Source organism: Xylocopa sonorina, chromosome 5, assembly GCF_050948175.1.
Source record: "Xylocopa sonorina isolate GNS202 chromosome 5, iyXylSono1_principal, whole genome shotgun sequence".
NCBI classification, from domain to species: domain Eukaryota; kingdom Metazoa; phylum Arthropoda; class Insecta; order Hymenoptera; family Apidae; genus Xylocopa; species Xylocopa sonorina.
Window position 1 is genome coordinate 9,888,548 of NC_135197.1, and position 13,889 is coordinate 9,902,436.

General features: G+C 49.9%; 1 protein-coding gene across 2 annotated transcripts in view; it reads left to right on the top strand.

Moving 5' to 3' along the window:
- Positions 1-261: 261 nt before the first annotated feature.
- The window catches only part of Nolo (ADAMTS-like no long nerve cord), a 169,142-nt gene continuing 155,514 nt past the window's right edge, over positions 262-13,889 (top strand). For both annotated transcript variants that reach the window (XM_076895142.1, XM_076895143.1), the window contains exon 1: positions 262-671. In XM_076895142.1, coding sequence (XP_076751257.1) covers positions 648-671 — 24 coding nt within the window. In that variant the 5' untranslated portion in view covers positions 262-647. The remainder of the gene's footprint in view (positions 672-13,889) is intronic.

The following is a 13,889-nucleotide window of genomic DNA, read 5'->3' on the forward strand; positions in this document are numbered from 1 at the left end:
CACTCGTGCGGCGCACTTCGGCCCGACGACATCGGCCAGGATCGTGGACACGTGCGTGTGCAGTTACCCCTCGGTAGCAGGGTAGGTTCCCCACTGTAGATCGTTGGAGATCGACGTGTTCGCCTCGCGTCGCGGCACGAGTTCGGTTCTTCCTGGTTCCTCGACATTTCATCGAGATCGGTTCGTCCTTTACGTCGTAACATCCTCTCGCGTGGTATCGAAATTCGTGTAGACTCGTTCGAGTTTTTTTCAAATTTCGTACTCGCCGCCAGGCAAGTCAGCACGGTTTCGCAGCAACCGCGATAGGAAACGCGAGACGCTTCGATCGGCACGTGGTTTCGCGAAGCTATTTGGTGGCGATGTGTGAAACACACCGCAAAGGAGGGTGAGAAAGAAAGTGTGACCGGTAACGAGTAAATATCAAGTGAGACACTGCGGCGCGCGATCCATCCTCTTGGCGAGGGTCTGGACCGGTTCCTCGATGCGCCCTTCCTTGGAGGGCGCAACCTGTACGCGGTGGCAAGTGGACGGTCTTTGACGAAAGCTCGCAGGACGCGCAGAGTTTCGGAGAGCACGTAAGGGCAGAATAGCTACGATAGGAGCCAGAGAGCGTAGAACAAGTTCGACGATCGACGACTAGGAGGACCATGAAGAAGTCTTACTTCATCTTTGTGAGTATCGAGAAAGGCTGTCTTTTTCATTATTGGTATCAGCGCGGCGACCACGGAAAGACGACTGATTGAAGTGTTTTCGGGCAAGGCGGTCTGTTCTTTTCGCGATTCTTTTGCCTTTGGTACTTTCGACCCTTCCACTTTTTCTTCTTCTTCTTCTTCTTCTTCGCCGTTTTCTTCTTCGTTTTCTTCCCCTGCCCGATTGTCATTACTCTCGAGTTGTCGGTGAAAGCGAGTCTGCATTCTCCGGAGAGTTTGTCACTCTCTGCCACGCGAATGCTTGGCGTTTCTTGCTTCTTAACGGAGATCAAAGACCAACGACGTCACTTTAATCTGCCAATGTCGGAATGGCGCATCTTTCGTCCTCCTTCCACTTATTCTTTTCGCGTTGAGGAGGACGCGCGCCGTTTGAATCCCGTTCCGTCCCACGAGCGGACGTATCCTTCGTCCTGACATTCGTTCGATGCGATTTTCCCTCCTCGTCCATCATTTTACGACCCGAGGACGGCGAAATTAACTGAGAGGCCACGTGACTCTCTCGACTCGAAGGGGGAACGAGGTCAGTCGGTGCACGCGACCCGCGCAATGTCGATTTCGAGACTTTTCGAGGCTTAAGGGTTCCATCCGGAAGTTTTACGAACGGTATTCGAGCTTTTCGCCGGCCACCTGAGACCTCTGGACGCGAGCGCGGCCCTCTCCGTTCCCGTCCGTGAACTTTTAAATGACCACTTGGAAAATTGATTCGAGCCAACAATAGCTGCACACAGCGTTACAATTCCTGCCTGGTCGGTATCGGGTTATTAACGTTTAACGAGTATTAATTAGCCGGTGAAACCGCGCGTGAAATCTGAAATTCTCCTCCCGTATATTTCTGCGTAACAAAATGTCAAATTCGAACGTACGGGTCGCATTTACGGCTGAAACGTCGGGTCAAAAATATGGGTTGCGGAAAATCAGAATTTGAAAGCCTAGGCACAGGCAGGAATGATAAATTTTTCGGGCTCGTCGTATGATATTTGGGTCACGAGCAAGCTGTACCTGGAATCGTCACACGAGCTAATAGACGAAAACGTGCATTCGGTACACAACGAAAGCATGCCTCGCTCAACAAACTCCGGCAATTACGCTGTTACGAAACAAATAATTACCCGTCCAAAGCGTTCTACAAAAATCACGCCTGAAATCGTCCGCAAAGTAGGTACACTTCAATTTAACGTTTGATGCCTCTGTCTAGCTTCGAGCGTTGGAAACACAGGAACCGGACCGAAAAGGTGTGTAAATTAAAGGAACAACGTGTTTTTAATTTGTTGAAACGGTATCACCAAGGGCTCCATTCCCTGTTCTAATTAATGTTTTCCGTTAATGTCGAGAAATTGGCTGGCAGCCGCGTTAGATTTCGCATCAACGGAATCGTAGTTATTCGAGGCTGCATCCTCAGTTCCCGAAGAAAGTTATATACCTTTCGAATCGTATTGTACGAATTTCGGGGCATTGCTGTTTGTTGCTGCAGAAACTTGGTCGGAACTTACGAACGAAGCTTCGCCCCGTACAATACGAGGGACAGTGGAAGCGGGGAGAAAGAGCTTCTAGAGCTTCTGGAACGTTTCCCTAGCTGCGAACGAACAATTCCAAAAGAACTCGTCGACGTGCAAATATTCCAACGTATGGCTATCCCTTGGACAGCTCTCTGATTCCGATGACTTTGATTTTTCGAGCGGAACGCCTCGCGTTACGATTCTCGCGTTTAGCATCGAAACGTTCAAACGAACCATCCCTTTTTCCTTCGGAATTCTTGTCGCGAGCACCACCGTTGCAAATGGAATCGCGAGCAATACCTTCGCAAATGGAAAATGCGTGTCATGGAGCATTCTACGTTTCGAATTCTATGAGAGCCAATCGAAAGATTCCATGCAAGTGGCTGAATGTAAATAATTTAAATTCCATCTGGTTATTTATTATTTCACGTTCAGTAGACTACAATACTACCGTTCAATACCATCGAATTGTTTTGAAAATATTAGTCGAACGGTTTTAACAATTGTTTGTTAAATTTTCACGTGAAAGTCTCGCGGTCCAAAAGGCAAGTTTGCTTTTTACCCGTGTTTTATTTACCTTCCGTTCCGCTGCTCGAACCGTCGAAAATTCGTGCCATCGACTTGGCTGTGAATCATTCCACGACAATCCACGGTTGTCGTCATGCGCAACTGCATTGCCGTCTGTTTACAGCCAGCCAGGGAAAAAGTTGGGAAAAACCGAGGGTGCAAACGACGCGACGCGACGCGAGCGGAAAGATAAAGAAATTTTGACACGGCGATTTCTCTTCATTTACTCTCCTCGCCCGGTTTCACACGGGAAATTACGCCTCGCGTAATACACCACGGTGGACGCGAACTTTCGGATTGAGCTTTTTCCCGACTTCGAGCCGACTAAACTTTCAGCCGAAGATTCAGCTAAAACCGTGAAACGACATTTTTCCTTGGGAACAACGCAAAAATCAGTGACAAGGAAACGTCGGGACAGCCGCGCTACAATTTCCATTCCCGTAGTGACACAGCGTAATAAAGCTCGGTGTCCAGACCGATCGTATCTCAGTTTTGGTCCCTTGTTTTAAGGCTGCATGAATATTTCACGAACGCCTCCCATCTCTCCTTCCCCTGCGGGGTGTCGCAAGAATGTTACCTGTTCACCCCGAAAAATCTTTCGACCCTGTCTCCAGCGTCGAATCAGCGGAAGGTGATAGGTTATAATCTCCCAGGACAATGCGGAGATCTCTGTTATTCGTGTCGTAGAATTTTCTCACCTCCTGAAGGGAGCCGAGCGAGCTGTCATACCGGAACGACAAAAGTCAGCTTTATTGCCTCGTCGATTTTGCGTGCCCTGGCCCACCCCTGTAGACGGGGTACAGACCGTGTTGGTGAACGCCGAGGAAGAGCGTTTTAGCTCCCCTCTTTCTCTTTCTTCTCGTCTCGTTCGCGTATACCTGGTCGAAGGGGCTTGAGGGATGGCGTCTCAGACAATGGGTTCGGAATCAGCACGAGCCAACCGGCCGCAAACACATCCGACAAATAGAAGTTCGTGAGCGCGGACGAGATGAACAGATAATGGAAGCGTGAAAGCAGATAAGTCGAAGGGCGGATCGGATCTATAGAATACGTCCGGGTATCGTGGAAAAAACGTTGGAGTGCTTGCCGTGTTAATGACGACGCCACTCTACAGCCGCTGCCACTCGTAGTAGCACTCGCCAATTCTACTACGTATGGGAGATCTCCCCAAGTAATGCTTGACATGAATTTATTCCTCTTTCTTTGTATCGATCAGCTGCTTCGAGGACGATTGCGGATAGAACGTATCGCGACGCTTGGACGTATCTTCGATAGATGGGTCAAGAGAAAGGAACGAGCGTATTAGGTCCTGGTAACAAGAATACGTAACAATCGGGGGGATAGAATGTCCCGAATGAATGTCGTATGGAATATTCGAGAATACTTTCTGCGAACGAAACTGAACGTCGACTGTTGGTGCAGCAAGACTGCACCTAGCAACGACAACTTAATATAGCTCGGTTTTCTTCGATAAATCAAGGGTTATTAAAATTCATACGGTGATTTAAAACCCAAACCAGCGTCCTGTGGGTTACCACAGGGGACACTGCGACAAGTTTCGCGAAAATAAGGTTCGTTCGACCCACATTGGACCAGGAAACGGAACCATTTTCATATCGCATGAAATATTCCACTATTCGTTGAAAACACGCTGAAAGTGACCATATTGCGGTTATTTACAAGACGGAAATGATTCACGCGATAGTAGAGGTGTTTTGCGGACCGGTTGCACGGACTCGTGGTCGGTTTATTAGAAATGGTACTACAACTCTTAAACAGAGACAAATGGAATACAAATTTTGCACAAATTACTTTTCTCTTCCACGAATGATACTGAACTGTGTAGACACGTAGGTGGTAGACACACGTGCTTCAAACAGAGTTTGCAAACCTTTGGACAAACTATACGATCACCCAGCGCAGGGTGCCAATTTCTCCCCAATCGTGAGACAATTCGTCGCGTCCTCTGGTACAGCTCGTTCGCGTATACTTCTACCAGGCGATGTACATTGGCTTTTGGCAGAATCGGGAAAAGTTGTCGGTTGGCGACGATTTCGTGCTTTGTCTTCGAGTCCCGACAAATTCGAGTAGCAAGTTCGTTTTCTAACGAGCCGAAACGCTCGATTCGTGGACAGAATTACAAGCGATGGAACCCTTTTCACCTCTGCCCGGTCCGTCTCTGTCTCTCGCCTCGCAACCTGTTGTCTCTTGCCGATCGAAGCGTCAGTTGGAGCGCGGTAATTAGAGACTCCAGGACGAGGATCGACAGCGTCCTCCTATCAGATAATTCTCGGGCAAAATCGAGATGCGCCAGCGTGATTGCATTGCTCGCGCAGCTAATGTCGCTTCCGTCGATCGAATTGGAGGCGACACGCAAACCATGTTGCGATGATTTTCGTTATCGGAATTTAAATACGCCGTATAGCCGAATAAGAGTGGTATTCTCGCGTCGAAGTTAAATTAGAATGGAAAATGTGACGGTTCGCGCGGAAATTAATCTCGAAAATTATACGGTACCGGGGTCGGGCCAGGTCAGCCAGGGAATAACCGTGATTCGTGGAAAGTTGGTCGACGGTTTCTAATTAACGGCTTGTTTCTGATAATTGAAATCGGTATTATCGGTGACACACGTCGACGCTATGCAAAGTAAGGTTACGTCAAAGGCCTAACAGACCGACTTGCCCGGCCGTCTCTCGGTTACACGGCTGCCCATGGGAAATCTCGACGAGCATCTTCTATAACTCGAGGAGCCGCTCGACATAAGGAAACATTCTATAGACTCGTGTCTCTGCGAGTGACTGGTGCAACGAGATCGGTAATGGCTGCAAGAGTTCCCGCGGAGGTCTCCTTGGACCGGGCCTGACCCAGCCTGGCGCTCCTTTTGCGTCGCGGACACCGAATATATTCCAGTCCCGTGTCCTAGCCAATCGAGTCTTTTGATGAAATTTTCCCGTGGCCCTCGAGTAATTTCCTCGCACGATTGCCACGATCATCAGTCGACTCGTCGCTACGAGAGGAACCTCCGCAATTGGAATTCGACGGGCATCCTTTTACGTAAAACGAAGACGAAATCGAATCGATATCGTTAATGTCCCAATTGTCTCGCTATCGGTAGCAGGAATCGCAGTGTACACCGGACAGGTTCTCCCGTGTCCCTAAATTCTCGAATATCTTCTTCCCTCGGCGATACCGTCCCTGGCAATGAAGCCATCGTCGCGAAACTAGAGAACGATAGTGGCCCGCCGTTAGCTGGAATCGAGCGCATCCGATACAAGGGGCCAACCTTATCCCTATGTCTGGAACGTATCGGAGAACGCTTGTTCGCCGCGCGGAAATACAAATTGAACACGTTCACGGGGCCAGGAGCGTGGTTCGCGATAAAAAATAGGCTCGTTACCGAAGTCCTGGAAGCGGGGGCAGCGATCGCAAGCGCGCGAACCGCTTTCGTCCCTTCGATCAGTCTTTATTCAGCGGTAAGTGGGCCGTTAATGGGCCGAGGAGCGGTTCGGCCGGTCCTAGCAGGCCACTTTACAGATTGCCCTCGAGTAGTAAGCCGTTAAGCCCCGTGCTGTACAGGAAAATGTTTTAAGAAGCAAACGGCTGCCAGCCTAAAAGGATTACCGGCGCGCGTAGCCGCGCAAGAGACTCCGTTTAACCGCTCGAGGCTTATCTCTCTCTCTTTCTTTGTCTGCCTCTACCCGCGACGTTTCACGGATACCTGTCGCGTCCGCCAATCGAGCACACGCGCACGACCATCGCCGGATTCCGAGATTACGGAACGATCTATGAATCAACCCGAACGATAACAAAGCGACACGTTCGATCCGTTTTAACCGCGTTACGCGCCGTTTCCCCGTTACCCTCGCCGACGCTGAATCATTTGGTAGCGCCGTCTGGAATGTTGCTTCCGTGCGCCTTGCCTCAGGGGGGGGCGATTTCAGGGGAGTGAAAGGAGCGCGTTCCTCGATTTTCATCCCCTGCGTCAGAACTTTACGATACTCTCGCCACGACGTTGCAGGTGGAAACGTCTGGCGAAAAAATGAAAATTCATGGCATTAAGTGATCCCATTATCCTCATCTCGTTGCGCCCTCATTATCGCGTTGGCATTTAGACGCAACGTTTCCTTGTAAAACTGCCGAGCCGCGCGGTTGTTCCAGCAAATGAGCGTATTGTTCCTTTAGCAGATTGATATCTCTTAGCCGTAAGTAGTATTCATGCGAATGTTACGATCGTACGGCCTAATAATTTCGAGGGCGGATCGTAGTCGAGATTCACGGATTAAAACGTGACACAAGAGACCGCATAAACAACAGTCGAGAACGATCGTAACGGTGAAGAAGGAATATAGATGCGTCCAACATTGTGACCGGTTTACGTGCCAAAGAACCACGATGCTTCTTTCACGTAATAGCCTCTAGCGCGTTTTATGGATCCTCTAGCGTCAATCGATAGACGTTTCGGGCGATGTGGTCCAAGTATGTACGCTTGGCCACCGAGCAAGATAGCACTCGTGCCTACGCGCCTTTCATCATCCGGAGCTGGTAATGGGCCAGTGCCGTCAGGGTGTTCCGTAGACTCGATTCCTTCGGCTGGCTCGCTGCTGCATAGTCGATAATACCGAGTCTGCCGTATGCAACGGATGTATCCCTTAAATGTAACATCTCAGCTGCGATTACGTTTCAAGCATCGCTGCGAATCGATCGAGATTTTCGAGCGAGATCCTCTCGAAAGGACACGCAAGATCGGCATGGCCGAATCGGCGTAACGTTTAGATCTCCGGACAGTGATCGATCCCCGTGATTTAGATCGCGATTGTTTCCGAATCGAAAATAAAGTCCCTCGAGTTCGGCAGTCGTATCTGAATCGCCGGCAATCCGACGATACTCCCCTTGGCGTCGAGCGTTACGTAACAATAGGCGATTCCAGCATCCACGGTTAGATTTATCGCGTGCGATTAAGCGTCGCTCTTCCGGTCCCGTGTTCGAAGGATCGGTCGCCGGCCGCGCGCACGGTGTCGAGAAAGCAATTACCCGCGTAAACGTCCGCCAGCCATCCGGCGAAACAACGCGTTCAAAGTGAAGTTCGCCCTTGCTAGCTTCTTCCTGGGTGATTGATAGTCCCGGTCAGGTTTATACGGCCGGCGATCCCACGACTGTTTCGTTCCTCGGTCGACTACCATCGACCACCGTTACCCCGCGGGAATACACGCGTCCGTCTTCTAAATACCGATAGCTTTCGTAACGATCGGCGTCAGTTGTAAAAATACACGGTATATTTACGAAAGGGGAAGTATTTCCCTGTTCCGTTTATGGACAAATGTTTGCGCGTCCCGTGGAGAGAAGCCTCTCCAGAGAGATAGCCCCGCGAAACAGAAATACCGGATAAAAGAGAGGAGAGACGTATTATGAAAATGGTATTTCCCTTGGACGCGTCCATGGATTCAAGAGTCGGAGAAGCTGCAAGGTTACGAAAAATCTTGACGTTCCTCGAGACTTTTGCTGGCAACGCAACGAAACCTCGTACAAGGGTGCGTGTTCATATCTCCTTCGATGTCCGTGTCTTCTCCAGCAGTCTCATCGTCGATCGATCTCGAACTGGAATTTCGTCTTTCGTCGTTTGGTAACGAAGACGAGATTAGATATCGATTATATCGATGTCGCTCATCGCAGATGGGACGGTACTTCGTGCAGGCTATGCTGCCCGATCGTTCGATGGAAATGGGATAGATCGTAGTCCTGTTGCGCTCGGTTTCTATTATTGACAGGGGATTCCTTATCGACGCTGATCGTCGTCGGCTCTATGGTTGACGCTGTCCACTTTCGGAGATACCTCATGGCTCTCTGGAAACTTGAATTTCATCCGTCTGGTGCGAGGGGAAATTGGTCTTCGCAGGAATCTTTGCCGTTCGATTAGAAATTTGAGATGAGAACACGGAACAATGTATCCGATTGTGTAGTGGAAGCATGGGTCGTAAGGTCAGCAACATCCAACGAAGAGGCGGTCGTATCTCGATGGCGATACGTGTAGGAGTCTAGTCGTGAGAAAGGGGCCTTAAAGGCAGCGCTCGCTCACCTACGTAACCGGCGGAGCTAATCTCACCGGAGGATTCCTCGAGGGTGTCACGTTAGACGAGCCGATAGCGACGATAAGACGCGTGTACATAAGTAGCGTGCATGTCGTAGCGACGTCGCCGTCGAGGAAGTTGGAGGAAATGATTCCTGGCAACCGTAGCGACCCGCTTAGGGTGCGCACGGGTATCGTGTACCTCGTTTGTACGAGGACCTTTTACCCGTAAGACAAACCACACATCCTCTTATCTATCGTCCAGCTCGTTGTTTCGATTGTTTCGCGGTGCTCGCGATTGTCCCGCCTTCTTTACGATCATCCGTTTCTATCCAGCCGTTACGAAATCGTTCCCCGATAGTTGAAATAATTCGTGGCTAGTTTCGCGATAGGAAAATGTCCGTGGCGCGCCGCCGGTTTCCGCGCGGCGACGCTGAGCGTAGGTTAACGAGACAATCGCGAACCGTGGAACCAGATTACGTCGTTAAAGTAGAAGATTTCATGGGAGCACCACCGGAACCGGGAATGTTCGTCGATGGCACCCTCGCCGCGATACCGATGCTTACGTTCAACTTGGTACAGGCGAGCTCGCGCGCGCTCCATAGGGGACTCCTCTCCTAGTTGGACTCGGTAGATTCGGAATAATTTCGACATTGCGCACTTTACTAGCGCTCGTCCGGGAAAACGGCGCAACATAATTAACAGGCAGAGCAGATGGAAAATGCACGGGCCACGGAACGGAATTACACCCGTAAAATCGAGATTTCACGAGCGTGCTATACACCATTGGCCGAGTAGGCACGAACCGCCCTATCGGCGAAGTCGTTACACCGTCCCTCCCTTCGCCCCTTCAATTCTCCGTTATTACGATTTCGGTCGATCCCATCGTCGGACGCGTTCCTTGCTCTCCGTGGCTCTCGACGCGATACGGCACGCCGCGCTTCGACATTCCCTCGGGAAGTAATGGTCGCAATTAACGAACGATCCGGATCGATGAAAAGAGGCGCGAGGCTGTAGACAGGCGTCGAGGATATTTCTCTTAACGGGAGCATTCCACTCTGAGATACGGGCGAAGTTATAGGAGAATAAGCGTGTACACAGGCAGTTGGAGGGCAGGCCGCGGCTTTTACCGCTCCCTATAACCGGTGGAATTAAAATTTTTATATCAGCAAGCGCGCGACCGTTTTCCTCTCGATTGGGCGTGAAACGGAGCAAATTGATTTCGCAATGGCCGCGCGCTGCTCCAATTACTACGGGATTCGCTGTTATCGATGGGACAACGGGAAATAATCGGCCTCGGTTAGAACGTGCCTCGCCGCGTGCCACATTATTCGCGGCGAACGATTCGTATCTTACGTGTCGTTGGATTTCCCTGCTTTCCCGACGGTTTTCTCCGGAACAAGCGAAGGGCACGAACCAGCGTGTTCGTTCGAAATAAATTGTTGCGCCCTCGATTGTTCACCCACGATCGAATCGAGAGCTGTAATTCCGCGTGAATACGGTTGAATAAATGTTTGACCTTGGGAACGCAGCTCTGCCAAACCGGAAGCCCTGTTTTCCCGCGGAGAGCTTAAACAAATGTTTGAGTTCGAAAGATCAAGGTCGAGCTGAAAGTCCAGATTCCGCGTGAAGTTTAAATAAGCGTCCAGGTCTTGGGGGAATTCCAGTTGAATTTATAGCTGAAGCTTATCGGAACTGGGTATCGGTGACGCCTCCTCGCTACAAAATGATTTATCCCCCGGAACGAATAATATCCCGATTATGGCCAGCCCGATACGCGTCCGCGACGTATTTTACCGCGAGCTCTCGGTTTCGCAAACCCGTGCCGCACGCTTCACCGTATACACACCCCGGCGAGCGTATTGTACGCGCACTTATGTATACCGGCTGTTCGAGGGACGTTTGTAAGGTTCAGCGTGCACTTTATTAACGCTCGCCGGGCGTACGGTTCGCGTCGTCGACAATCCAGCAACCATAACACGTTGGTCCGCGATTACAACGGCTGGCTTCATTATTATCGCGCAACTGCTCGGTGCCGGGGTAGGGCAAAAAGCTTCCACCGACCTGTTATCCCCGTGGCCCCTTTGAATTAATTCCGTGGATCGCGTTCATTCAACGGTCTTCGTCGAATTTCCGCGCGCGTCCGTACTAGATAGCTTTCGGTGGAAAAAAAAACCTAACTAATCGCGGTTTCGCGTTGGACGTCGAGCGTAATTAGATTAGCTGTTATATGAAAAAAGAGCGAAAGGTGGTCGAATAATTGAATAGTAGTCGCGTCTGTCCCGTCAATTTATCCAGTTAAAATGAATATCGCACGCATTCGTAAAAAAAAGGGGAAAAAAATCAACGACCCGTTCACTCGACGCGATACCGTGGAACAATTTTCATTCGATATGGTATTTTTATTCCAGTAAAACAAGCGATATATATAGAACGATCGCTGCGTAGTTTGAGTCACACGTTTCTGGCTTTCAAAATGATTTTTTCACTTCGGTCTCTTCATCACTTTGTCCGCTTAGCAATATCGCACGTTTTACACCGGCAATTCCGTTGAAAATATCGCGCGATCCATGATTAACTCCGATTGCTATTGGATCGCGCATCCATCGAGCATAGAAGTCCATCCGGGATCGATTCGATGGTTCGAGATAATTCCTCTCTCGGCAGGCAATGCATGGGATTACGCGGTCTTAGCTACGGGAAGAATAATTCAACGAAGCCAAGTTTTGCATTGTCTTTCACGGGATTATGCAAATGGTCGAACATGATTCGAATCTGCGGATTACTCCGCGAGGTGCTTCGATCGCGATAATCGTCGCCATTCCCGTCCCCCGTTTCTAATTAGTTTCACGAGCCACTAGCGGACCGTCTTCCACATCTCTGCGACCTCTACTTTCCTCCTACTCGAAAAGAAACCACGATAGAGTTGTTGTCACGTATGGGAAATGAATTCGCGAGAGATTCCATTCCTGTACGATGCTCCGTAGAATCCAGCTGGAAGACGTGTCTCACTGGCCCGTTACAGGCCACGACGAACAGTCGTTGCCGGTTTAAGCAGCCGATTACATGACGTAGCACAAGCGCTAGGCGACTACGAGGAAGATCGAGGGCACGACGACGCGATATAAAATTTTTATAGAGAATTTCTGATTGAACGACCGTTTTACAGCATTAGCACGAGCCCGCGAGTCAACTCCGCTCGCCCGTTCCCATTCGATACACGTTCGATTCTGAAATACATCCCGACCACTGCCAAGTAACAGTTACGTTTCTCGCGTTAACAAAGAGATTCCGTGGAATGAATTTTTCTCCCTGGAATCTAGCCACGCCAGAGTTTTTATTCTCGCTGTTGTTAATCGTCGTCGAAACAGGTGAATTGAACGGAATTCGAAAGTCGACCAGAAAGCGAGAGGATCGGTTTTTGTTTTCAATGCGGTTACGAGTAAGGGTGGCGGAAGTGGGAGAAAGCTTGCAGGTTGCGCGAGAGATTGTTGTATTGAGAGATTCCGTGGCTTTCCATAGTTGCCCGACGGTATGCGAAGTATCACCGCAACCAGCGCGGTGGTTACGTGTGCGAAACGCTGCGCAACGAGCACGGCCACTTTGTCCCGCGAGTCTGACGAAGTTTATTAAGGAGGCTGAGGAAGAGACGCTCTTCGTAAATGCGATGAAACGTGCATTTTTAACCCGATTTAACGCATCAGTATACATAGAACAACGAATATCAAACCGACGGTGCACGACTTTCTCATCTGCACCAGGGACACTCGAGAATTCCTCGAGCCGCGCTCTTTCAAGAACAAATGGACCAGATAAAACTGATAAATATCTCAGGCCCGCTAATTGGACCCGGCTGTTCGAGAGGAAATACGGTCGATTCGGGAAGGGGTTAATAACGACCGCCCTCCGCCTTATTGGCGCACTTTCTTCTTCGTCAGGCTCGTTAACCCGCGAGAGACAATTATCGCGTCCGCGCGTAAACAGGATCGATCGATCCGGAGCGTAACAGGAACGGGGGCCCCCAGGTTCGATTGAGTTGTTCGACCGGTTAACCGTCGAGTACCATTAGCGGCTACTTACCCGGTTATTAGGAAGTTTCCCGCTCGTTCGGCCGATCTCTCGACATAAGAACGTCGTCGGAGCAATTACTCGGACACGAGGGTTCCGAGAAACGTTCGTGTCCCCTGGAGCCAGGGATACACGCCACGCGGGTACCAGAGCGGACGACCGAAGGAATAATCGTTCCGTCGATATCGACGCCATGTATCGGCCGCATCGGTCGCGGTTTCGAAGAAAAGTTGGAGCTGATAGGCGCTCGCTATTCGTCCTCGTACTGACGGGGGCTGGGCGAGCTTCGAGGCTGATCGCGCGAAATAGTGGCAGTGAAGGGAAGTCTGGGAGAAGGATGAAATTGCTATGGATCGATCGTGGTCAATCGTCGCGTAGGAGGATTCGCCATTAGCGTCTGTTGTTGGTGGAGCGACTTCTTTCCTTCGTTGGTTCTCTCGAGCGGACAGATTCGCCTTGGTTGAGGAAACTTTAGAGCCTTGACAAGGCTCTTTCGCTCCTTCGTCACAGGGCTCTTAATTAATCAAAAATTATTATTGCCTTTGACGGTGCATCCCTTTGGAAGGCTGAGACGCGTCGATTTTAGTGGTCGGTCCTCTTCGCCTGCCCGGCCTTAATTACCTTTACGCAAATGACCTAGCATTGGCGTGACACGCCACTGCGGTAGGGACTCTCTAGCTACTATATCGGTGAGATTCACTTTGCTTCTGTACTTTCAGACGAAAGTGAAATATTGTTCGTATTTAGAGTCGTTATTGGCTCTCATTTAAATATCGGAACAACATCCATGTAAATAGTTTCATTCGATATTCGCAATTGTATTCTGCGCGTCGATTCCAGTTAATTCTACCTATATTGGATTCTGTATCGACTGGTTACATTTTTAGATTTTTTACGCGAGGACGGGGGAAATAAATCCGAGAAATTGATAAGTTTGAAATTAACTCTCGCCTTGGCACGGTGTACATAAAGCTCATAAAAGAT